We start from the raw sequence: 24,513 nt of genomic DNA, 5'->3' as shown, positions 1-24,513 counted from the left end.
CAAAAATGAGAATTGTCATTTTCTGCAGAACAAAAATAGAGATATTTTGGAAAATGCCCATGTCACACACAACAAAAGTCAGTGGGTTCAATGTTGTTTTGGACCCCATTGACTTTCATTATACAGACAAAACAGCTGAAATATCTCCTTTTGAGTTCTGCAGAAGAATGAAAGTCATTCAGTTTTGAAATGACACTTTTTGGGTTTACTATTCCTTTAAGTACTGTAAAGGCACAATGAAAAAACACTGCATGTGAAGCACATAAAATTTATGGCTGGATCCTCCTGCTGATGACAACAGAAGTATCTTTCCTCAATCCCAGTTCGCACATCACAGAAAAGCTTGCCAAGTGTTTCTGTTAAAATCGGGATCCCAGAAAAAAGAAGCAAAGCAAAGCAAAGACAGCAAAACATACTTGCTTCCTTTATTTTGTATGTATTATCGGTGTCATTGCAGAAGTTTATTTATTGAAATCCAACTGCCAATACAGCGACGAAGAAACAGGCTGAAAAGGAGGAAATGCAGACAGTTCCTGCAGAACAGGAGTCATGCAAGATCAGCCACTAATTGGTCTACGCTGAGGTTTCATGCTGCCCTAATGCTTGGTATAGTTTATGCCCTAATAATGAGCCAAGAGGAAAGGATCTTCAAAAGGTCAGAGAGCTGGAAATTCATCGCTGTGGACAGAAGAGCCAAACGGCATACCTCTGTTAGCACCCACACACAGCTCCATGACTTGGGGAGGGCACTGCCTCATTAGCTGTGAAATTCATCTCGGCATTCACAGGGAGAGAAGGAGAGAGTGGGGGAGGGTGGTTCCATAGTCCATCACGTCTTCAGCCTCCAGGCTGTCCATCACCTCCCAATAACGGTTACTGTGGCAACCAATAACCCAAGTGGAGGTGCCGCGCTGCATACGAGGCTCAGATCAAAGTCCGCAGGTATGACGGAGCTGAGGCAGATCCCTTAGGAGTGGCAGAGCTTCAGCTACAGCAGTCACAGAGTAATCAAATATACATGCAGCAGATATTTCAAAGCTTCACCACCCTAGCTTCCCTTTAGGAGCTTTCCACATCTGTAGCCATGGAAACAAAGGAGGAACGGAGGCAGAAACTTTGCTGTCAGACACAACTTTTATCACAGGCAGTCAGGGCTGTAACATCCCCTCCATTTAAAGCAACTACATCACAACAGGATTTTATGGGCTCAGCCCAGCAGATGGATATTTTTTCCATTAATTATTGAGTGCAAATGTCAAATGTAGCCAATGGCTTTTAGCCAATTTTTTTACTGCTGCAAATCAATAGGTCTCTATTTATCCTATTTACTTACCGTTCAGGGGTCAGCAAAGGTTTATAATGTTTGTAAAAGTCACTCGCCAAGGCTGCATTTATTTGATCAAAATACAGAAAAAAAAAAGTATATTGTGAAATATTATTACAATTTTAAATGAATGATTTATATCCTTCTAATATATTTAAAATAGATATAAAGATGTTTTAAAATGTATTCAGCCTTTTAACATTTCAGCAGCCTTTATTATAGGGCCCTGTAAAATCGGTTTTATTTTTTCCCAAATCCCATTTTATTTTTCCCAAATTTTGTCTTTTCCATTTTAGAATATGAGTGAGGTAGATGAGTTCACGCAACAAACTGGCTAGTCAATTTTGAAAATGCATAGTTATAGGTGGCATAGTTATATCAGTCACTTATTTGAGAAAATAATGAGCGCGGACATTTAAACGAGACGCACTGATAGTAAATTTCTCTGCTGATACAGATAGCCGATTATTCAGAATGGTACCTGCCGATACCGGTATTTTAATTTCCTTAAAAAAAAAAAAATAAAGACAATCCCAACTAATGCTGTAAACTATACAGGGAACCCTCTCATTTGGTACATTACTATAATATTAAAGGTTAAAATGAACAACAGAGCCTAAACGATTATATTGAACAGCTAGGCCTATTTATTTTCAAATACAATAATTACACAAATAAAAACTGATGTTTGTATTCAACTCAGTTGCACATAAGGTAATCTTTATAAACGCTTGTCTTCATGACAAATTTATATTTATATTATTTAGTTATTATAGCTCACAGACAAACTTTAAACACTGGATAACTAATATGGTAAATGCAACGTCAAGTGACATTGTTCACAAGCAGTTTTACTGACTTTCCTGCGGTTGAATCACTGATTGAGTAATTACATGAGACATGATACATTTCAGTAAGTTGTATCTTTCAACATACCTTTTGATGTTAATTAATTTTTTTCATGTATAACTTGTATTAAAGTAGAAGAAAATCCTTGATGCTACAGCAATCTGTCATGTCACATTTAAAAGCGTCAAACCGCCATTTGAATTGTTTGAATTTTGTGATAAAATGAACAAAATTTGAAAGCTGAGACTTTTTTTATTTTTTTATTAGAAGTAACAAAGCTCCTCCTTGCGATTATTGGATGGGATGAGCGCTACGAAAATTTTTTGGTGTAGGGAAACAACGCAGACCTGGCAACCCTGGCTTGAACTACAGGTGATTCAAAGGGTCAAGTAGAACCAGCTTTAACGTCGCTATTTTTTTTAGCTGTTAATGCATTATTGTCAAGTTAACTTCAACAGCCCAAATTTCAACACAAGACATTTTCTTCACACACAGTATGAGTTGCAGTTTTTCCACCCCCTTTTGACTGACAGGATAAAATCGGCCCTGATCATCGGCCAATATTGAAAATATATGCTTTTATCGGCCGATACCAATTATAGGCCGATACACCCTAATAGATATTCCTGTATAGTGTTGTCAAAGTCTTCGGTACTGAAAATGTAACGATACCAGCATTTCTGTAGTACCGGGTATATTCGGTACCCACTAATAGGCAGCTGCTTTAACTCACTTCCGTGTTTTTATCTAAGTGCAGGGCTCCAGACTAACTTTTTTACTTGGAGCACTGTCTGTAGCCGATATATACCACGCTATATATAGTGTCTGTGTATATTAAACTGCAAAAAGACTATTTAAATATTAACCCTGCATGTTCTGCTTGTCTCTGTGTGAATGAATGGCGCAGACGCGCAGTTTCATTTACCTCTCTCTCACACACACACACACACACACACACACACACACAGAAGCACAAGTGACGCTCGCGCTGTTTTCAGTCTCTGCTGCCTCACGATATGATGACATGATGAAGTTCATCTCCAGAGCAACTCTCAGAGTCACTTCATGAGCATTTTACCGTTTAATTTGAAGAAAAACTATCGTCATATCATACACACACAGAAACTCAAAGGTCTTCACAGCAACCCGTCAAAATAAAAGTTCGGTTTAACTTGAAGAAATTGACAGAAATAATTATATTAGGCTACTGTACAGTAGATTTAGCTATGTCGTAAATCCTGAACAATCCACCGTGCCAAAAACCTCAAAATGACACTGTGTGACCGATCACATGACAATTACTAACAGGAAAACACAAGAGTGCCATTCTCAAACACTGGCAGAGCTCCCGAAAAATGAAGCTCATGAACGGTACACACTGGAGTGGGTCCTTTAAAGAGGGTTTTTCCTGTTGCTCTAACTGCTTCCTAATCATAGGATGAGTGACTGGCAGCACAAACACGCACAACACTTCAGAATTACTGCAGCCCAGCTGCACAAACTGACAAACAACCCCGCCGCACACGTAAAAGCGGTGTGTTCGGAGGGTGTTATTTGCCCAGTGCTGAGCGTGGAGAACTGCCCGGAGCTGTACAAACACAACTGCCCATGCACTTTCATTAAGCCCTTTGATAGGAGGCCAAACAGTCTGGTATGGTGTTATCAGAGATGGGAGATCATCCATCGTCTTAACCATTTCATTACAGTGGATTAGCAGCTCGAAAAGTGTGTTTGTAAAGTCCTATAGGTCAATTAGTGTTGTCAAAAGTATCGACTTCGGTACCAAGTCAGTACTGAAATTTAAAAAATGTGACGATACCAGATGTGATTTCCCTCTAGCATTTTGAGCTCTGTTGAACGGATTCTTAAAACACCTCTGATTGGCCGTAGTGTGCACGAGCTCAAAATGTATGATTGGCCATTGTATTGACGCGCTCAACATATATGTCTATGATTGGCTACAATGATCAACGTTTCAAAAACATGTCTTCGAAGAGCGCTTACACAGATACAGACGGGAGCATTTGAAAGCAGGTGTCTATCAGCGGATGCGTCTATCAGTGGATATATTAGGGATCCGCTGATAGACACCTGGCAGCCAAATTAGGCAGAGGGCAGGCTGTGAGAAATGTATCCTCAAAAACTACACAAGGAAAAAGAAAAAAAAATGAGCCAGACTATATTAAATACAGTTTGCTTGTAATAAGGACATGGTCAGAGGAGCTGACTGCAAGTTTCTAAAGTGAATTATTGACTAGCAAGAGCATGAATCCATCGAAATTCAATTGTGCATGACAAACAAATCTGGTACTGAGTTGCCAATTTAAAACCCCAACTCAAAACCAGACAGTTCATCATCTCTGCTAGTCAGTGCAGAGTATCCTCAATACCTCGCATTAGGACAGCTGGTGTAGTGACTGATGAGGGTGGGTGCATGGGAGACAGAAGAGGCTCTATTCTTGGTTTCCCACCCACTTATTTCTTGACTTGAATATAAAAGCAGTGCTTTACCTGACGTAATGGCGGAGCTAGTTCACAAGCCATTAGACAGTTCACATAGTTAATTAGCAAAAGAACACGTGTGCAACCAAAGGAACATTACTCAGTAGATGGGAATGAGTCTCTGGCGGGTTCTGCAGCTGTTTGCAAGGCAAGTAGTTTGCTGACATATGAGGTTAAAGCTTGGGGGTGGGGAGGGGGGCACCGTAAAGCTGACATGCAATGGTGTAACTCACCAGACTATGAACCAATGGTTATTTATCTCTGTATTTCTTCAATATGAGTAAAGCATCCAGTGAGCAGGGGTGGAGAATGCAAGGCAGGTGCACAGCGAGAAGAGAGGAGAAGACAGGAGGAGGAGGAGGGAGGAGGGAGGAGAGGAGTTACTTTTTTATATTTAAAAAATGTGCATGGATAAATCATTAATAATAAAAAACCTGCAATATTCCAACAATATAAGGCAAAAATAGTCATGGTGACTTTAGAGCAAACCTAGCTTTAGACAAAAAACACTTAAGGGGTATGCACGTCTGTATATATGCACGTGCACAATGCCGCACTTCACTCTGAAACACACAGCAGATGAATGTAAATATAACGCACTAAGCCACGTTACGATTACGATTTTACTATTAATCGCTCAGCCCTAGTACAGACAATACAAACTTGGCATACACAAGCCATGACTGTAATTGAGTTATGAACCAGACTAATTTTGAAATGAAGAACCAGCCAGGGGTTGAAGAATGTGGCCTACTCGACTCATTTCCTGCCAGAATCAGAGGTGACACTCCCATTCACAGCTTAGTTTTGAGTTACAGTGGTGTGAGGGCTGGAGGGATATGAGAAAGACTGTGTTGCACACACTCATGCAAAGCCCTACCATATGCAGGGTTGAAACACAAGACGTTGGGCCCCCAGCACGAATAAAATATCCATGAGCTTTTCCGGAGATATCCTCCACCCTCCTTCCTGGTTCTTTGTTTCTCTTTCTCCCACTTTCCACTGCCAAATCCTCGCTCTGTGCTGAAGATTAAACTGTGGGAAGCCATTTTGTTAGGTCGATCAGAATGCCAGAGGCCTTTAAAAATATATCCCCATCCAACCTCATACAAATGAGTTGTCAGCCAAGAGGGTAAACTGGAATGCTAAACCTCCTCATGTGCATGAAGAGACAAGGCATTTCCTTGGGCAAAAATACAGTAGGTCAGCCACTCTGACTTCCACATTGGATCCGCCAAGCTCCCCTGGTAAGAAGCACAAAGATGGGGACAGGCGGACAGACTTCCCCATCACTGAGTCACTGGGCACAGAAACGAAGGGAAACCGGAGTCATACCTTGGGGGAATGAGTGGTTTAAAGCACAATACAGAGGAATGAGAGAAATGCACTCAGTCAGGAGTGACTGGAGGAGGAGGACATCCTGAATCTTGTGTGTGGTGTATTAATCACAGCACTGAGCCAACACCAAAGAGGCTACAACCTTATGGCAACAATGCCGACAGATGTCCGCCTGTCTGCGCACTTGACAGCTTGTCTGACACCATCAGAAGTACTCAAATACAACACGCAATGATGATTATTGTGCTTTCAAAGAATCTTCAAACCGGGTCTGGTCTGCAATGAGAAAGCTAATTGGTTCCAGAGTGCACTAAACTCACACAGAGAGGACCGGCAGGAATCAAGGTTGAAAAGAAACAGGGTATTTATGTCGGCCCTTGGTCAATAGTCATCCAAGCATCTGTCCCGCACAGAGACAAGAGCTGAGAGGATTTCTTCTACCAAAAAAAAAAAAAAAAAGAGCCTAATATCGAACTGGCCTACTTATTCGCCGCGTCAGAGCGTGAGAAACATTATACTGAAAAGTAGAGCCTTAAAGACTGACAGGCTAAAATAATCCCTGCATTTAGAGTTTCTTGTTTACAACAGCTGAAAGAACGTGTCCTTCTGCAATATGCGTGTCCGGCAGTAACCTGGGGGAGGTGGCTGTGTGACCTCTGGGTGCTGTTCAGTAACCTAAATCCAGACGAGGCGCGTGGGAGCCGGCCAGGCTGCTGAGGGAGGCTAAAATCACCATATGAGCTCTTCATCCTGTCTGGAGGCCCCACAGACTTACTGCACTGTATTACACAGCACTGTCTGCAGCTGACCACAATGCAGTCTCACACACATGGACACAGAGACCTACCATGTCACATTTTATCAGGGCAACAGGCTGCACGACTCTTTATATTTGAAGAGATAAGGTTATTTTGTCAGGACATAAAACAGAAGTAAATAAAAGAGGCAAATCTGACAGCTTAGAGATTTGCATTTCTTACAAATCTTTCCACCATTACTAGCTAGTTGTGATAAAATATGCACTGCAATTTCTGTTTATTTGAGCTTAGAAGGTCTAGGAATGGATCAGGAAAGGTTTGTGAATGAAAGAGTTTGACTGGTTTATCTAGTTTTATTCTAGGGTCTGGGCTTTAAAGGGGATGAATTTAGAGACCCCATCATTAAATAGTGTAATATGTAATTAATAATCTGCAATTATACTGCAATTTTTGTTTTAAAGAAGTGTTTTAATGTTGTGTTCATTTGATTGATAAAATCCTACAGTGTCTTAATATTCTAATTCAATTTGATTAAATGTAAAAATTACAATGCACAATTTGACAAATTGCACTAGGTAAAATGCCCTGGAAATCGATTTAAGATGGCAAATATCACTAGCCTGATCCTACCAGAGTCTAGTACATTTCATTTGTACAGAGAGTCTGGCCACTCTCCATTGACGAGCGTTAACTTCCTTGAAGGCATCAGGTACTCTGTTGAAGTTTAAAACTATTGGATCGGCCCAGAGCCACTCTGGACCTGCCATAACCAATCGCTAACATTTGGTCGTGACGTAACCCTACAACTCAAACTAGCGCACGACCTCAACGTCATCATTCTCAGCCACTCCCTCTGTTTGCTGATTGGACCGGTAAAAATTTGGCCGGAGAAAACCCACGAATACACCGCAAACCCAGACGGAAGGAAAATGAAAATTGAGTGGAAAAACGTAGGAGGGCGGAGCCAGGCTAAAATATCACCCCTTAAGAAAAAAAAACATTTGAGTCAGCTGTCCACGACAGGCCTAATCCAGTCAAGGTACCAGCACAACACACACTAATCACACACCCCTCCTGTCATGCTAAAATCTTCTCTGAGAACTAGAGTCCCCAAATTCATCCTCTTTAAAACCTCATCTCTACAGCCAATGCAACACTTTGGTGTCATGACATTATTATTTGTATAACTTATTATTCATAAAATTATTACTATTATTTAAATAACATTAGTATCAGCATTATACAACATTAGCAATGTAAGACATTGCGTCAAGTTATCATCGTGTCTTGTGTATTTGACCATAAACCAATTAGTCGTTAAGATAAACCACTGACTAGTCTATTATGAAGATGTGGATTATGCATATCTCTAGTCTGAACTCACACTCATCTTGAAAGGGGTGAGCAACAAATAAACTAACTGTCCTAGGCTACATCTTGAAATACTGCAGTCATTGCTTTAGTTAACAATTAACCCAGTAATAAAGCTCACATAATAGAGGTCAAAAGATCCCAGAGGTAAAGGTTGCCAGACCGAGTGACCATAATACAAAGTCTCACACTAATTATTCTCACCTTCATGACTCTTCAGTTCAAGGTGTAGTGTTTTACATAAGAGCGAGGCTATCGTAACACACAAGGTTAAACGTGTGACTTCAAGTGCATAAACATCACAAATACATAACAAAAAACCTTGAGTTCAGAACAGTGGTTCAACATTTCACCACATATGACTCAAACCACTATAGCATTTATGTTGTTTGGTGTGGACAAAATGTCCATGAAACGGCACTTTAACATTAGGCTACCACATGGTTCAAACATAATAAACGTAACAATGTAGAATACATAAAATACATTAAACAGACATAGACTTTAGAAGTTACACAAGCGTTAAAAAGTTAGGGGTCTGCGAGTTTGAGTCTCTTATAACATGCATTTGAAAAAGCAACATGCGTCCAATATTTTCCCAAACTTGTAATTCGAAGCGTTCATAAACCCGTTGTCCATCAAAACACAACGTTTAAAACAAATGTGGCTTATCATCACAGAATGAGGCACGCAATATATTATTTTACAATATTCTATAAAGTGATAAAGTGACAATGTCGATTAGCATTGCATTATAAATACACTTTATGATTATGAAAATACCCAAGGCGGCTTGAAGAACTCAAATACAAAATTTATTGTCGCAGTCAGTCATGTGTTTATTGTCTTCATGTTTAATCAGTCAAAGCGTTTCTATCTTCTTTTTATTCAGCTACAGTGTAAGCTTCACATTATGGATTTCCTGAAAACGTAATTATATCACTTCTCTGAGGCAAATGTGGAGTTTCTGCTCGAGGGCGCCCTCTGACTTCTAGTATGAATGGAACAAAAGTATGTATCGCTCACTAATGCTCACTCCATCCTATTTTGGGATAATCATCATAATTATTATTAGTCTATACACAATTTTATTATTGTGCTTGTAATATACAAAGAAAATGTTGGGCCGAATTTTGTATATAGGTTACAATACATGCGTATGCGTTTCCTCCTTTTGCAGCCACTTTGCATCCACATTTTTCTGCAAGCTGGATATCTATCCTTGAGGACAACCACACATTAGTTTTTTCTATATGCAAATTTTAACTTCTTTTTCAACGGGGGGATAAAGATTAGAGATAACAGCCTCTGACATTGTCTCCGCTGTACGTGTCTGGTTGGAGCAAGTTGAGTCTCTAAGCAGTCAAGTGGAAAGAAGTTGCTTATGCGCAGGTTAGATTCTCCATCTGATTTGTTTTTATCAATACCGTAGATATAATAATCATACGTGTTCGTGTTCATGCCGTGATCTATCGCCAATATACGGTATACCGCTACAATCAGGTTGTTATTTCCCCTATATTGATTTATTTGTGGCGACCCGCCACAATATCAACATTGACCGCCACAAATAAACTTTCCTTTTGGATAACTCTAACTATTTACATTTGATTACAGTTTTTGTACCTGAATACCTGAACATCTTAAAACACTGTTTATTTAGGCCTAGATCGTATATGTTCAGTTGTATTTATTTGTGCAATTACTAAATTCTTTATTTGTTCTTTTTTAATTACTGAGTGTTTACTTCTATTTAATAATTCTTAAAATGTATATTAGTTAGGCTAGTTGTTTTTGCTATGGTATTTTTAAAGCATAGCCTAGTCAAAAGTTCTGTGTGTAGGTAATTGTTCTTTAGCCTGTTGATTTTTGTTCATGGTATTCAGCTACAATGAAATGTTTTGCAATAAGATTTATATGTGAACGATATCCAAGTTTTTTCCCCCCCTTATTGCAGAGGTTCTCAACCTTTTGGAACTAAAGCTCCCCAAGCCTCCCCTATATGTGTCACGATTTGTTTGTTTCAAACAGAGATCACAATTCTCCCATGATTCTGAACAGACAACTAAACAAAATATCATGTCACTAGAGGTTCTTCTGACTAAATGTTAATGGCTGCAGTCTATTTAAAATGTTTAATTAATCTGAATTAATTATAAAAAATAAAAAAATAGGTTTATAAATTTAAATGAATTATTCAATGGCTCACTCATAAATACTTCACTTGTTTCATTACTGGATGAATCAGCATTTTTGAATGAATCTCTTGAATGATTCAATGACAAATTGTAAAATGTACAATGACATTATTTAACAGTCACTTGTCTTTAGTAGTAATCACTGGTATAGGTGACCGATACAATCGTCATTTGAAGCATTCATCTTTCAAAAGGTGATTTGCTCTATTTTGATTGCTTCCGTAGACATCAGTGTTTATATCTGAACTATGAACTTCTGTACCAGTACTGAAATACTGTTACTGTGTGGTTAAAAAGATGTGTGTGAAACAGCACCAACACAGATTTGAATGCGTGTGATTTTGTAAAGGTTTAACAGACACAGACGAATCGTTGTCATTTAGGAATGAGATCTTAGGTGACTGGATCAAGATTGCGATGTTTTAACAATAAATTGTGCAGCGTCTAGCTTTTTGCTAATAATTTCAATAGTTAAAAAGTTTACAGTAATTATACAAATTACATGGCATGAAAACACCCATTTATTTTGCAGGAGGTTTCACTTATAGGTGAGGAATACTAGCAGATAATCTCTAAAAGCAAACAAAAACAAGCTCAAGCACATTTCCTCTGTATAAAAACTATCAGTTGCTTTCATTCCCAGTGCTTAGAGGCACTTATTTACACAGGACGGGTGACGACCTGGCTCTGATCAATAGTGTCAGTTTACAGTGCTGCAAACGGTCCGAATAAACAGTATCCCCTACAAACCCCCAGCTGGACTTCACATCAATATCATACAGAGGAATGTCTGAGAGGCCACATGCTCCACATACCTACACAACCATGAACATGAAACACTCACGTGCAAGTGTGCGGGGAGGACAGGGAGAGGAAAAGATAAGGAACGGGGGAAAAGAGAGAGAGGAAACAGGCAAGCAGACACCACGTGACACAAAAACGATAACAGCAGACCGCTGCTAGTGCTTCTTAATGAATAAGCAGGATTCCCCAGTGTCCAGCCCTCTGGTTCTAGCACAGGCACAAGGGGCAGTAAGACACTTTTCACGCTGCTTCTTGTGCCTGATGCCTGTCCATGCCATGCAGCTACTTCGTACGCAGAGCAGAAAACAAACAAAGAAAAAAAAACACACTATTGGACAAATGATTATGGAGAGGGATGTTTCATTAATCATTCATAGTGTCTACTCTAAAGTCAGCACATCAAGCCAACATAACAGGCAAACATGGGCTGCATTTACACAGCAGGACTAAATGCACACAGTTCCCATTTTTGTGCCATCTGTTTATATTCACTTAAGACATAAATGACTGTGCTTACATTAATGACCTGCCAAGAAGCACTGTTAGAAATATGTTAAAGAAATGACAAAACATCACAATAATGCAATTAGACGGTTAACATATGGCTTATGCCAATAAGCTAAGACAGACTTGTTCTTTTCCCACTATGCTTTCTTATATCAGTTTTTACCCAGCATTTTGGTAATCAGATAATATATTCTCATTCATATCATGCACATAATGCTAAATTTGCACACGCAAACTTATGCTACACGCGTCAGTAGCTGCGTTTACATGGACACCTTTTGGTTCAATCGGAATGAAATCAGTGCGATTGATGAATCTGAACACGGTGTAAAAAGTGAACAGTTGGATCAACTTAAAAAAATTACTTCAATTGGTAACACCTAAAGAAATTAAGTTTTCTCAACTTAAATTATCACGTTTTTCACGATAAAACGTGATAATTTAAGTTGAGAAAACTTAATTTCTTTAGGTGTTACCAATTGAAGTAATTTTTTTAAGTTGATCCAACTGTTCACTTTTTACTGTGAGTTTACATGAACGATAAATAAAAGTAATTGCGTTGATGTGCGCGTTTATGTGTCACAAGTTTCAAATCGGAATAGATTTTTGGACATCCGCACACTGCACAAATATACAGAGTTTCCCGCTGTTAGCGCATAACTATTCTCCTCTATTGGTTCTTTATTTGTTTTAAACAGCAGACGTAATATTAATCCGTCTCTGGTCATGATTTGGAGACAATGAGCATATTAACCGTTTTGCCGTGCTGCTTACATTTATCACGCAGTAAAAATGCCCCTCCCCGCGGCCAACACCGTCTGTGGATGAGAATCCAAAACAAGGACTGGTGGGACGCTGTCCTGCTTCACTCACAGACGCAGTGAAATGAGAATTTTAGAATGACGGGACACGTATTTATATGACACTTTATTCAACAGGAAGAACAGCTCGTTCCGTGCATCATACGTCATTACGCTATTTAGCGTCATTGCACATGTGCAGTCCTTTCAGTTTCGGTTTCCAATCCAATCAAGTGTTTACATTTTCTCTCGATCGGATTACAAAAGGAATAAATCACCCCTTTCAATCCAACCGAAACTTCATTCGGATCGAGCTCAAACGGATCGATTAAGGTGTTTACATGAAGGTTTTCTAGTCCGATTAAGCCGTCAATCCGATTATAAGTGTCCATGTAAACACTTCCGGTGTTTCTGTTTGTGTTTATTCATGCTCTTTTCTTTTAATTTCTTCTCACTGCAATATTCAGAAATGTTTGACATCTTGTAACATCAGAATTAGCTAGGCCTATTCTTTGTTTGGACAAATGATTGATGAAAAATTGTGACAAGAATCTGATAAACCTGAGACTTTAGGCTTATTAGATACATATGAGATTTAGAACACATAAAAATATGAAGGTAAATCAGTAGCAAAACTCGAGAGCACGTAAATGTGAATTTGAGAACTTGTACAATAAATATTCGTACTTGTACATGAACATTTACACTCACAGCTCCAATGTGAAAACCTGTAAAATAAAAATCTGAAGTTTAATGTTGAAATTTGCATTCGCAAACAATAATCACAAACCTGTATTCTGAATCTGAAGCTGCAGACAAGTAGACACAAATGTGTAAAATGCCATTCACAGAAATACAACGACAGACACAAACTTGTAATATATATTTTGCGTTTAATCTTACGTTCACATTCGCAGTACTACCTCAAATAGGCACTTGCAACTTCTCAAATCTGTCACTGCAATTTCAAATTTCACGCCTTGACTTTTGCTACTCTTTTCGCGATATATCAGGTGCAAAACTAACTTGTGCACTTGAAACTGAGAGGCGGTGAGAGAGAAAGGGGGGCGGGAGCTGGGGTGTTCAAAGGAGCCGTTTTATTGGTTGGCAGCTAGCCAATGAAATGGGACTTCGATGATGTCACGAAACCCGTGTGCACTGAAATGCATAGACTGATATAAAACCATGTTGAACACTTTTCAGATTTTGTGAAATGTCAAAGCCTTTTATTGTTTGTTAGGTCTATTTAGTTTTGTTTTCATTTAATTTTTGTATTGTGTATTTGTATACCCTGGCCTCTTTTTTTATATATATATATTTTGTTTTTGTTCATGTACTGTAATTGTTGTTAATGCAATAAAAAAAAAGGATTAGACTGATATTAAAAGAAATAAACGATATTATCAAACTCAGTAAACACAATGCTTATAATGCATACTACAGAAAAGCAGATGAGCACAGAATATGACGAAAGAAAGCAAATGTGTGTTGAGTGCAAATAAATTTGCTGCCTGTGTTTGTTTTATTAATAATTTAACGAATTATGTGTGTGTTTTTTTTGTGTTTTTTTTTATTTTATAACTGTTGGTCCATTAAGTCTTATTAAGCGTTTTCTTGGTTTTCTATGGGAGGAAAACGTACAATTAAACTCGTTGCATCCATATTCAGAGCTCAATTGCTTTGCTTTATTTGTATGGTGTTTCCTGAGTTTGGTCTTTTAATACCACTGTCTCAATTAAACGCGTTGTGTTCATATTCTGTGCTCATCTGCTTTTCTGTAGTATGCATTATAAGCATTGTGTTTACTGAGTTTGATAATATCGTTTATTTCTTTTAATATCAGTCTAATGCATTAATGCATTATGCTATAAGCCATGTTAACGTTTCAGTGCACACGGGTTTCGTGACATCATCGAAGTCCCATTTCATTGGCTAGCTGCCAACCAATAAAATGGCTCCTTTGACCCCCCCTCCTCCCGCCCCCCTTTCTCTCTTGCCTTCTGAGTTTCAAGTGCACAAGTTAGTTTTGCACCTGATATATCGCGAAAAGAGTAGCAAAAGTCAAGGCGCGAAATTTGAAATTGCAGTGACAGATTTGAGAAGTTGTAAATGCCTATTTGAGGTAGTACTGCGAATGTGAACGTAAGATTAAACGCAAAATATATATTACAAGTTTGTGTCTGTCGTTGTATTTCTGTGAATGGCATTTTACACATTTGTGTCTACTTGTCTGCAGCTTCAGATTCAGAATACAGGTTTGTGATTATTGTTTGCGAATGCAAATTTCAACATTAAACTTCAGATTTTTATTTTACAGGTTTTCACATTGGAGCTGTGAGTGTAAATGTTCATGTACAAGTACGAATATTTATTGTACAAGTTCTCAAATTCACATTTACGTGCTCTCGAGTTTTGCTACTGATTTACCTTCATATAAAAACAGCTGAATTATAAGCACACACAAAAAAATGGACCAGGGTTGAGAACCACTAGTTTAAAACAAGACTTGAAAAGATCTAGCATTTAATAATGAGTAATTGTTCAACTATGTATTTAGATCGGCTTGAACAACACACCTGGGGTCTGGTTACTTTTTTTTAATTGTGTAAGCACCAACACATCCTTTAATCTATAGAGACTTTAAGGAACAGCTTTGCCAAATCACCTGGTAGCTTTACAGTTGTTGGAAGTACACAACAGAGTCTCACAAACACCACAAGTTAAACACAGCTGTTTTGCAGTAACAAGCAAACATTTTTGAAGCCTGAATGCTCATGGCCTCAAAGTTTACTATCCCCATGTGTGTGAGTGTGTTTATAAGTAACAGCAGCAGTGAAAGAAGTTATAATAGAAGCAGAATACAAATCAAGGACCCTGTAATGTTTTGCATTTTTTACAGTTGCATTCAGACTGCCTTATTCATTAACACAACAATAAAAACCAAACAACCCAACTAATCCACAATCCCTTCAGGGTGAAACACAGTAGAAAACATGTGAAGTCAAGTACTTTCTCAGGGCATTATCAGCAAAGACCTTTCCAAGTAATGAGGAAACAACAATGAAAAAATAAGAAACTTGCATTTCTCCCTGATTACTCTGTAACCATGATGAAGGCAATAACTTCTGAGCGAGCCAAAAAACCCAGCAAGAAGTGCATGCTTCAATGATAACAAATATTTACAGATTTCTGCCCCTCTTTTTACCCCTCTAATAAAATTTCTGAAGGCTACTCAACTCAATCTGACACCAGGTTCTTTAATTCAGACTATTCACTGTGACAAAACATGACATTAACAAATGTATGTTTTTATTGTCGTGGTCTAATAATTATTTACTTGTGTCAAAAAGTAGAAATACGTAATTAAAATGTGGTTCTGCTGCATATCAATTACTGAACACATAACACAAAAAATTTATTATTACTGAGCGTAAAAATCAACAAAAAAAACCCCTCCACTATCAGTCGATCGCTTAAAGAAGATAAGCCAAATCTCACTTCCTGTTGTGTGAAACATGAACCCAAAGAAAGACGGACATACTAATAGACTTAAAGAAGGAAAGTAACAAATAGAAAACTAGTGCAAAACTACAATTAACACACAATTAAAAAAAGTAAGAGAACTTCAAAATTAAGTCAAATTAATTTTCCAGAATTTCCTGTAGGCCATTAAACATAACGCTATATATTTCAATGTATTGAAAAATGTGTCAGCGAGGAGGATTTTAAAAAGAAAAAAAAGAAAAGTAATCTTCAATCTTTTCTTTTTTTCAAGGAACTTGATCTGATCACTGCATCGTCTTCCTCAGGCACAACGACTTACTGTCTATGAGCCATTGCTGATAAAGTCACAAAAAGCATATACTGACGTCAAAGCTTTCTAGACTATAGTGTGAAAGTGTTGATTGTCATTCAACACTTGTCAGATGGCATAAAGCTATTACACTGCAAAACTACCAGGAATCTTTGTGTAAAAAAGGTGATGCAAGTTGACTAAAAACATTTTTTTTAACCATTATTGACGAAAGATCACTTTTTAGGCTAGCACGTGGGGTACAAGAACCAGTTCTTTTGTCTATACTGAAATAATCTGACTCATGTACCATATCGCACTGAACCTCGTGAACCAAGAACTGTTGCACATAAGGCTCATGAGACTTCATTCAGTGTTGTTACTGACTGGTCGTGCATAAGCCTTTATGAAGTTAAACATACATGAGTTGTGTGTTAATATGTTACCACAATATTGTTTGTTTTTCTTTTCTTTTGTTTTTAGTATTCCAATATAGCCTGAAGTTGGGGCCAATTTGGAAGGACTGCACCTATGTGCCACCAGTAAAGAGGCTGTGAATATTCAGATAAAGAATAATTGCAAGAATAGCATGAAATGTATTCACCAATATCTGTTCCGCTGAAATCTGAAATGATCTCATTTGGAGACACACTGTTAAATGGATAGGGGTTAAATGGATTGTAGTTGATCTGTGATCCGTACGTACGGACCAGGCCCCACGGTTCGGCACGAATGTAGGCTAATTCATGGATTAATTGCAAAGTTGAACTTTGTCATTTCCACATGTTTTTTTCTTGCCAATTTACACATTCAAGCGATTTTAAACCATTCCAGCACAAGAGAACTCTACAGTTCTCAAACAGCAAATTGATTTATCTTCTGCTTGTTTTGTGCTTCAATGGACACACACACACACACAAAAAAAAATTTAAATATACAAAAAGTACTAATGCAATTAATAAAGGGATAGTCCACTCAAAAACAATAATGAAGAATTTTCATGTCGTTTCAAACTTTCTAAATGTTTGGCTTTCTAGAGTGGGAACCAAACTACACTGGAGCTCATTGACATTTCTCAAAATATCTTTTATGTTTCACAGATGAAGGAAAGAGCAACATGAAAGAAAGTACATGAACTAGCCCTTTAAAGAAATCATTCAAAGGCATCAGAAGCAGAATCATTAAATTCATTACAATCCCCTAACTTCCTAAATGTTTAGTTAGCCTAGAAACAAGATTAGATGCAGCTCCTTCTCATTTACACAAACTAAACGATATCAGTTTATGTGAAACATCTGAAAACATACCAGCAAACGCAAGCATTATTTTGCTTGGAATAAAACTGAAAAATAATGTTCTCTCACCCAAATGCCTAAAGGGAGCACTGCTGAATCGACTGATACTATCAGATAAAAATCTTGCAAGCTTTTTTTTGGTTACCCAAATCCTCTGGACTTAAACGCCCTGCGAGACTGAACAGTAAAGCAGCCATTGAAGAGATTCAACACTCATTGTTTCATGAGACAGACATTCCTTGTCCAATTAGAATTCCTTTCATGGGCCCAGGGGGGAGAGCAGCACAGCTGGAGGCGCTGGGTTTGTCTGCGGCCCCAAAGCTATCCACCTCTGCTGTGGACATCTCTTCCACAAACAAACTCTCAAGTGGTCACAGAGGAGATGTTGCGAGACACAAACACATCTGCGTAAAATAAAGAGCAGCTCATTCAGAGCTATCTTGTTTGTGCGGGAACAATGTCTTTATATGGCGTCATCATCGCCTCCATCAAAGTAGTTCATTGTATGTTTGATGCCAAAATAGTTCTGTCAGATAAAAATGGGGTCATGTGCAATGAAAAAAACCCCACAACAAAACAAAAAAACATTATGTCCAACTAAAATTCTAACTTTATCACATTTAAATGACAACATGCTGATATAATCCACTTGTTCTAGTAACACACATCAACAGGAGAGACAGGAAAAAGCAGTAACACTTCCATTTAACATTAGTTAACTACATTAATTTAAATTAACTACATTAAGGATACTTATAAAGCATTTATTAATCTTAGTCAAACATTTACTAATACACCATTAAAATCTAAAGCCACATCTGTTAATGGACTTGAGCTAACATTAACCGATTGGAATTTGTTAAATAACATGAAGAAATATTGATGAATAACACTGTAACAAAAGTATTGCTCATTGTTAGGTAATAGTAAGTTAATGCATAAACTAACATCAACTAATAGGACCTTATTGTAAAGTGTGTCCAAAGATATAAAAAAGAAAAACAAGAAACAAGAAAATATTTGTCCCTGCTGAGTCTATAATGTGATACAAAGCACATAACCGTGTACTTCTGCAATCATACTAATCTTTCTATTCCAGACACTTTAAAAGGCACTGATATGTCAACAGTAGATTTGGTTTACAGAGGCAATTGTAAATCCAATCCTTCAGGGCACTGTCACTATGTCTGTGATGATATCATAGAGATCAGTATGCATCAATCATATCCTGTTCATTTCCAAGCAAGGAGTGATTTCAAAAGAGTAGGGGAAAAAAATCCTTCCCAAGAAAACCCCATCAGTGCATTGTGAAACGGTATACAAGAATAGAAAGATCAAGCACTGTAACCCTTTGTTAACTTGTTTCAGTGAGCAAATATAATAAGCAAGACACAACACAAAATATCAACGAACAGTCTGCCACACATGATGGCAAGTCTTAATATCTTAATATCTAACGGAGACACAGCCATCCAGATGAGGGGAACCGAGAAAACAGCTGCCTCTGCTTCCTTCATCCGGTAACATATACACTCAGCTGATTTATGACTAATCCAACCTAACAAACCATCCACGGGGAGCTGCTTTCGGCTGATAACGTTCACATAAGTGAAAATAAAGCATGTCCACGGACTATTGTGCTGTTTATAGACATGTTGATGAAATAAAGAACTGCTTATCGTCTTAGCATGCGTTTAGCATGAAGAGCCAGGCTGCTGCAACTCGCCCCAGCAGAAGCTAGCAGGATAGTCGGTCGCTTAGCCTTCCACACACACACACACACACACACACACACACACGAGCGACAAACACACAGCGATAATAACCAAGCTAGAAGTATGAAATGATCATTAACTCCGTAAAGATTACATTAAAACGATAAAGGAGCTTATTTGTAGTCGTTTTACCTGTCAGTCGGATTTTGATGCTTGACCCGTTCCTTCGAGTCCCAGGATTCGACATCACTCCCACAAAATAACCAACGAACTTTCTCTCAGGATAAACCCAAGACGCTCGCTTCAAGCGGATATAAAAACGTATAAAAACGCGCTACGCTAATATGTGGGTTGTGCATGTGTTTCTAGGCGATAAAACGGTATTATTTCCGTCTGGCAAATCCCCTGTAGCTTTCAGACTTAACAACACAGGCTAACATTTTTTTAGCTCAACGGCGTTCTGACATCACGTTAGTACAGCGGAACGTGCACGTACTCGCGCTTGGGCGGCGTGCGCGCGCTCTTCCGTCTGGCGCTGGCAGTACATTGTGGGAAGTAAAAGGATACTAGTCATGTGCGTTTTGATGTTGTTCAAAGCTGAATTACTTCATGAAAAAATGTACGTTGGCTGATGTCATTAAAAGTATTTTATTTTTTTTATTTAAGTTTTTTATATATTTAATAGATAGATAGATAGATAGATAGATAGATAGATAGATAGATAGATAGATAGATAGATAGATAGATAGATAGATAGATAGATAGATAGATAGATAGATAGATAGATAGATAGATAGATGTTGTTGTTGTCACTTGTAATAAATAGGCTAACCAGATGATGATTTACATTGTATTTGCATGATTCCTATAATTGTCGCTTGATAGTTGTCATGTGGTAGAAGCAAATAAGGTTGGTCTGAGCAGTAGGGTAAGGACTGGATTCAGGGACATTAGCAACTGGAAACAATAGAGCCATTTAATAGTGTTGTGCCGAAGAAAAGCCAATCCACACATAAACAGCAGGCTAATGAGGGAGGCAGGCCACACACTGGCCCTTTTCTATCCGTCACCACTTTAATGAGAAGAAAGGCATTGTGCTCTTGCATTAGAATGAAATGTATTTGATCTGAAGACTCATTAAAATGGAAACAAATACTAATGCAATCAATCAGTTCTTTGTGTGATGCAATGTGGTTTAATGATGCACAATTCAAAAATGAACATGTTAAATAAATGGAAACATTCCAATGTATTGATAAATTCTTTAGGACGTCATGTAATTATGGCTTGACACTTTCAAGCTCATCTGCTCATGCAGATATATTGATCATAAAATTGCTCATTTTGAAAATTCAATGCGACTATGGGCCAATTAAAAGTAACATATATTAACAACTCTCTTAGAAAGGGTTCAGTGCGTTAATATAGAACCAAAAAATTTATGATTCAATTTTAAAGAACCCTTAAAACTTAAATGATTGCATAATACTTACTTTCATGTTTTGGTTTATTTGAAATTTTACTCAGTTAAACATTATATGAAAAGTTATGACAACATATGTTTTACATTGCTTTAACTCATAAAAATAAGTTAAGCAATTTCAACATATTAAGTTATACAAGATTCAACTCATTTTTTAAGTCAGTTTGTCAGCGACTTTTTAAGCAACTTTTTTTTTACAGTGTAGTAAAGTACAAGTCGTAATATTTTATTTTATATTTACATAAAATATTTTATAACATTAGACAATATTTTATAAAATTAATTAATTAAAACTAAATCCATAAAATTATCCCATGATGGGAACCCCTAAAAGGTTATTTATCTGACACAGAACCCTTTAAGGTTCAACAACTTTGAAGTAATAACGATAAAGTGTTTTATATATTGTTTGCCCCACATATTTGCTGCATCAAAGGGTTTCTCAATAATAATGTTATGACAATGAATTAATTTGAGTAATTTGAGTAATTTTAGTCTAAATTCAAATTACAGGGCTTATAATTAAATGCCAGACATGAGCTGAGAACAGCAACAGTCATCGAGGAAGTCTAACACCATTCGCAACTACTTATATATGTGAGACTGTTTTAGAATGTGGTACATATGCTGGAAACTACCCAAATACGAAATATGAACAGATGGACCCTTTTGGCCTAATTTTCTCAATCAATTGAGATGTTGATATAGCTCACTTCTGCCATCTCTTGGTTGTAACATGTCATAAATGCAGGATTTGATTGTTTGCCAACTGAAACAGCCAGAGCCTCTGAAACTTAAAGAAAAAATCTACTAACTGACTGAACAATTGATGAAGTAGAGAATTAATTAAATGAAAGTGTGTGAATGAATAAATTCACATGGGGTTCCCCCTCGGTAGAGATTGCAAGTGGGGTCTTAAAGAATACCTTATGCTTATAAAAAGTATTTTTTACAAGTATTGGACATTGGAAAGCAGATTGGCTGCTGCTCTCTCTGTTGTCATGGTTGTGACCAATAAATAGCATTCGAGAGTCAAAAAATACCTTTTTATACCTTTAGTATTTTCTGTCTATTTTATGCGAGTGGATAATATGTTCTGCAAATGAAAAATATATTATCATACAAAAATAGACCATAGTTAGAAGAAAATTGGTTCGCCTTTCATTAAATGACTTTTTAATGCAGTTTGCATTTACAGCAAGAAATGTTGCTTCAGTCCTCCAAAATTGTTAAATTATGTTCAAATGGTTCTGCTGATTGGTGATTTTATAGGCCTATTTATAGGTGGATTGTATATTATTTAAATACGTTAATATTAAAGGGGAATTATTGTAATATAAAAATATGAGAAATATGAAAAACTGTTAACCAAGCATACTTTACATTACTTCCAAGTCTTGAATGCAGCACAAATGGAGTGTTTGAAAGAGAGGGTCAAAAACAGGATAGAAAATAGTTCTAAATTATGTTTTTGTTTTTTATGTAAAAATCTTGCTTACATTATAAGTGGACTTCAAAGAACATGATACTTTTTTTTATTATTAAATGCAGTTCATGACCCCTTTTAGAAGGCAAATTTAGCTATCTCAGAATATACAGCTGAGTTTGGATACCTAATTAATGTATGTTGCCAGGAACAGCTTCTGTGTATCCAGGGAGCAGCATGTGTGTTCACAGCGTTGTGTTAGCACTCTTGATGAACCCTTACATGCTTGCATACATATATGTATACACTCACCTAAAGGATTATTAGGAACACCTGTTCAATTTCTCATTAATGCAATTATCTAATAAACCAATCACATGGCAGTTGCTTCAATGCATTTAGGGGTGTGGTCCTGGTCAAGACAATCTCCTGAACTCCAAACTGAATGTCAGAATGGGAAAGAAAGGTGATTTAAGCAATTTTGAGCGTGGCATGGTTGTTGGTGCCAGACGGGCCGGTCTGAATATTTCACAATCTGCTCAGTTACTGGGATTTTCACGCACAACCATTTCTAGGGTTTACAAAGAATGGTGTGAAAAGGGAAAAACATCCAGTATGCGGCAGTCCTGTGGGCGAAAATGCCTTGTTGATGCTAGAGGTCAGAGGAGAATGGGCCGACTGATTCAAGCTGATAGAAGAGCAACTTTGACTGAAATAACCACTCGTTACAACCGAGGTATGCAGCAAAGCATCTGTGAAGCCACAACAAGCACAACCTTGAGGCGGATGGGCTAACAGCAGAAGACCCCACCGGGTACCACTCATCTCCACTACAAATAGGAAAAAGAGGCTACAATTTGCACGAGCTCACCAAAATTGGACAGTTGAAGACTGGAAAAATGTTGCCTGGTCTGATGAGTCTCGATTTCTGTTGAGACATTCAGATGGTAGAGTCAGAATTTGGCGTAAACAGAATGAGAACATGGATCCATCATGCCTTGTTACCACTGTGCAGGCTGGTGGTGGTGGTGTAATGGTGTGGGGGATGTTTTCTGGGCACACTTTAGGCCCCTTAGTGCCAATTGGGCATCGTTTAAATGCAACGGCCTACCTGAGCATTGTTTCTGACCATGTCCATCCCTTTATGACCACCATGAACCCATCCTCTGATGGCTACTTCCAGCAGGATAATGCACCATGTCACAAAGCTCGAATCATTTCAAATTGGTTTCTTGAACATGACACTGAGTTCACTGTACTAAAATGGCCCCGCCCCCACAGTCACCAGATCTCAACCCAATAGAGCATCTTTGGGATTTGGTGGAACGGGAGCTTCGTGCCCTGGATGTGCATCCCACAAATCTCCATCAACTGCAAGATGCTATCCTATCAATATGGGCCAACATTTCTAAAGAATGCTTTCAGCACCTTGTTGAATCAATGCCACGTAGAATTAAGGCAGTTCTGAAGGCGAAAGGGGGTCAAACACAGTATTAGTATGGTGTTCCTAATAATCCTTTAGGTGAGTGTATGTAAGTGTTGTGAGTGGTACATATTGAAAATAATCATCTTACAAATTTTTTTTTTTTCAACTCAGTTAGGCAACTCATCAACTTTTTTAATCAATAGAAAAATATAAATCTAGATTTCTAGATAGAATCAAGATTTAATCACTGGTAACCAAGTCATGAATGCAAATCTAAAAACAGTTTCTAATTGATATATATTTCTAATATATATACATATTTACAAATGATTGAATCATGAGGGTAGCATAGATATTTGGACTAGAAAATTATTTCTTATTTTTTATTTTTTTAGGTGTTAAGAATGCTGTATTTTCTTCATCCAACTATGCGTGGTCTCAAAAATGAATGAAATTAGATTAATATTAATTAATATATACCAACTGCAAAACCAGCTCTAAAACAGCCATCGTGTGTTAGAAATAATACCACGGCTCTGTGCTGATGTACAGTGATGAGCTTTAAAATATCACATATTCCTAGTGGATAAATTGGTGCAGGCAAGACCGGGAACACCAAAGGTTATGCAGTTCTTGGCAGCAACTGGAGGAAAGCCAGCTTCAGATTTCAAGGCAAGCAAATGGTTTTGATGTCCTCTGTGGAACATCACACCCTGTTCTGTAGGCCAAGAGTTTAGACTGAATGTCCTCTATTCTGTCCTGTCCTGGAAGCCAATGCTAAAACCACCAGGAACAACAACTCTTTTCCATCATGTCCTGAAACAACATGCAAAGATTGCAAGTGCATTAAAGCAGTTTCTACTTAAGGCAGTTCTTCTGAATCACATGCCATATTTATTCTAGGAGAAATTTATGTGAATCCAC

At 37.7% G+C, this 24,513-nt stretch overlaps 1 protein-coding gene across 2 annotated transcripts in view; it reads right to left on the bottom strand.

The window, feature by feature from the left end:
• The window catches only part of smurf1 (SMAD specific E3 ubiquitin protein ligase 1), a 37,078-nt gene extending 17,269 nt beyond the window's left edge, over window positions 1–19,809 (bottom strand). Inside the window, exon 1 of one of the 2 annotated variants that reach the window (XM_081378690.1) lies at window positions 19,447–19,809. In XM_081378690.1, the coding sequence (XP_081234816.1) occupies window positions 19,447–19,501 (55 nt within the window). In that variant the 5' untranslated portion in view covers window positions 19,502–19,809. The remainder of the gene's footprint in view (window positions 1–19,446) is intronic. The other variant, XM_081378691.1, reaches the window with a different exon arrangement.
• Window positions 19,810–24,513: the final 4,704 nt, after the last annotated feature.

The sequence above is a fragment of the Scardinius erythrophthalmus genome, assembly GCF_964197995.2.
Source record: "Scardinius erythrophthalmus genome assembly, chromosome: 1".
Classification (NCBI taxonomy): domain Eukaryota; kingdom Metazoa; phylum Chordata; class Actinopteri; order Cypriniformes; family Leuciscidae; genus Scardinius; species Scardinius erythrophthalmus.
Note: the sequence above shows the minus strand (reverse complement) of the source record. Positions and strands in the feature narration are given on the sequence as shown.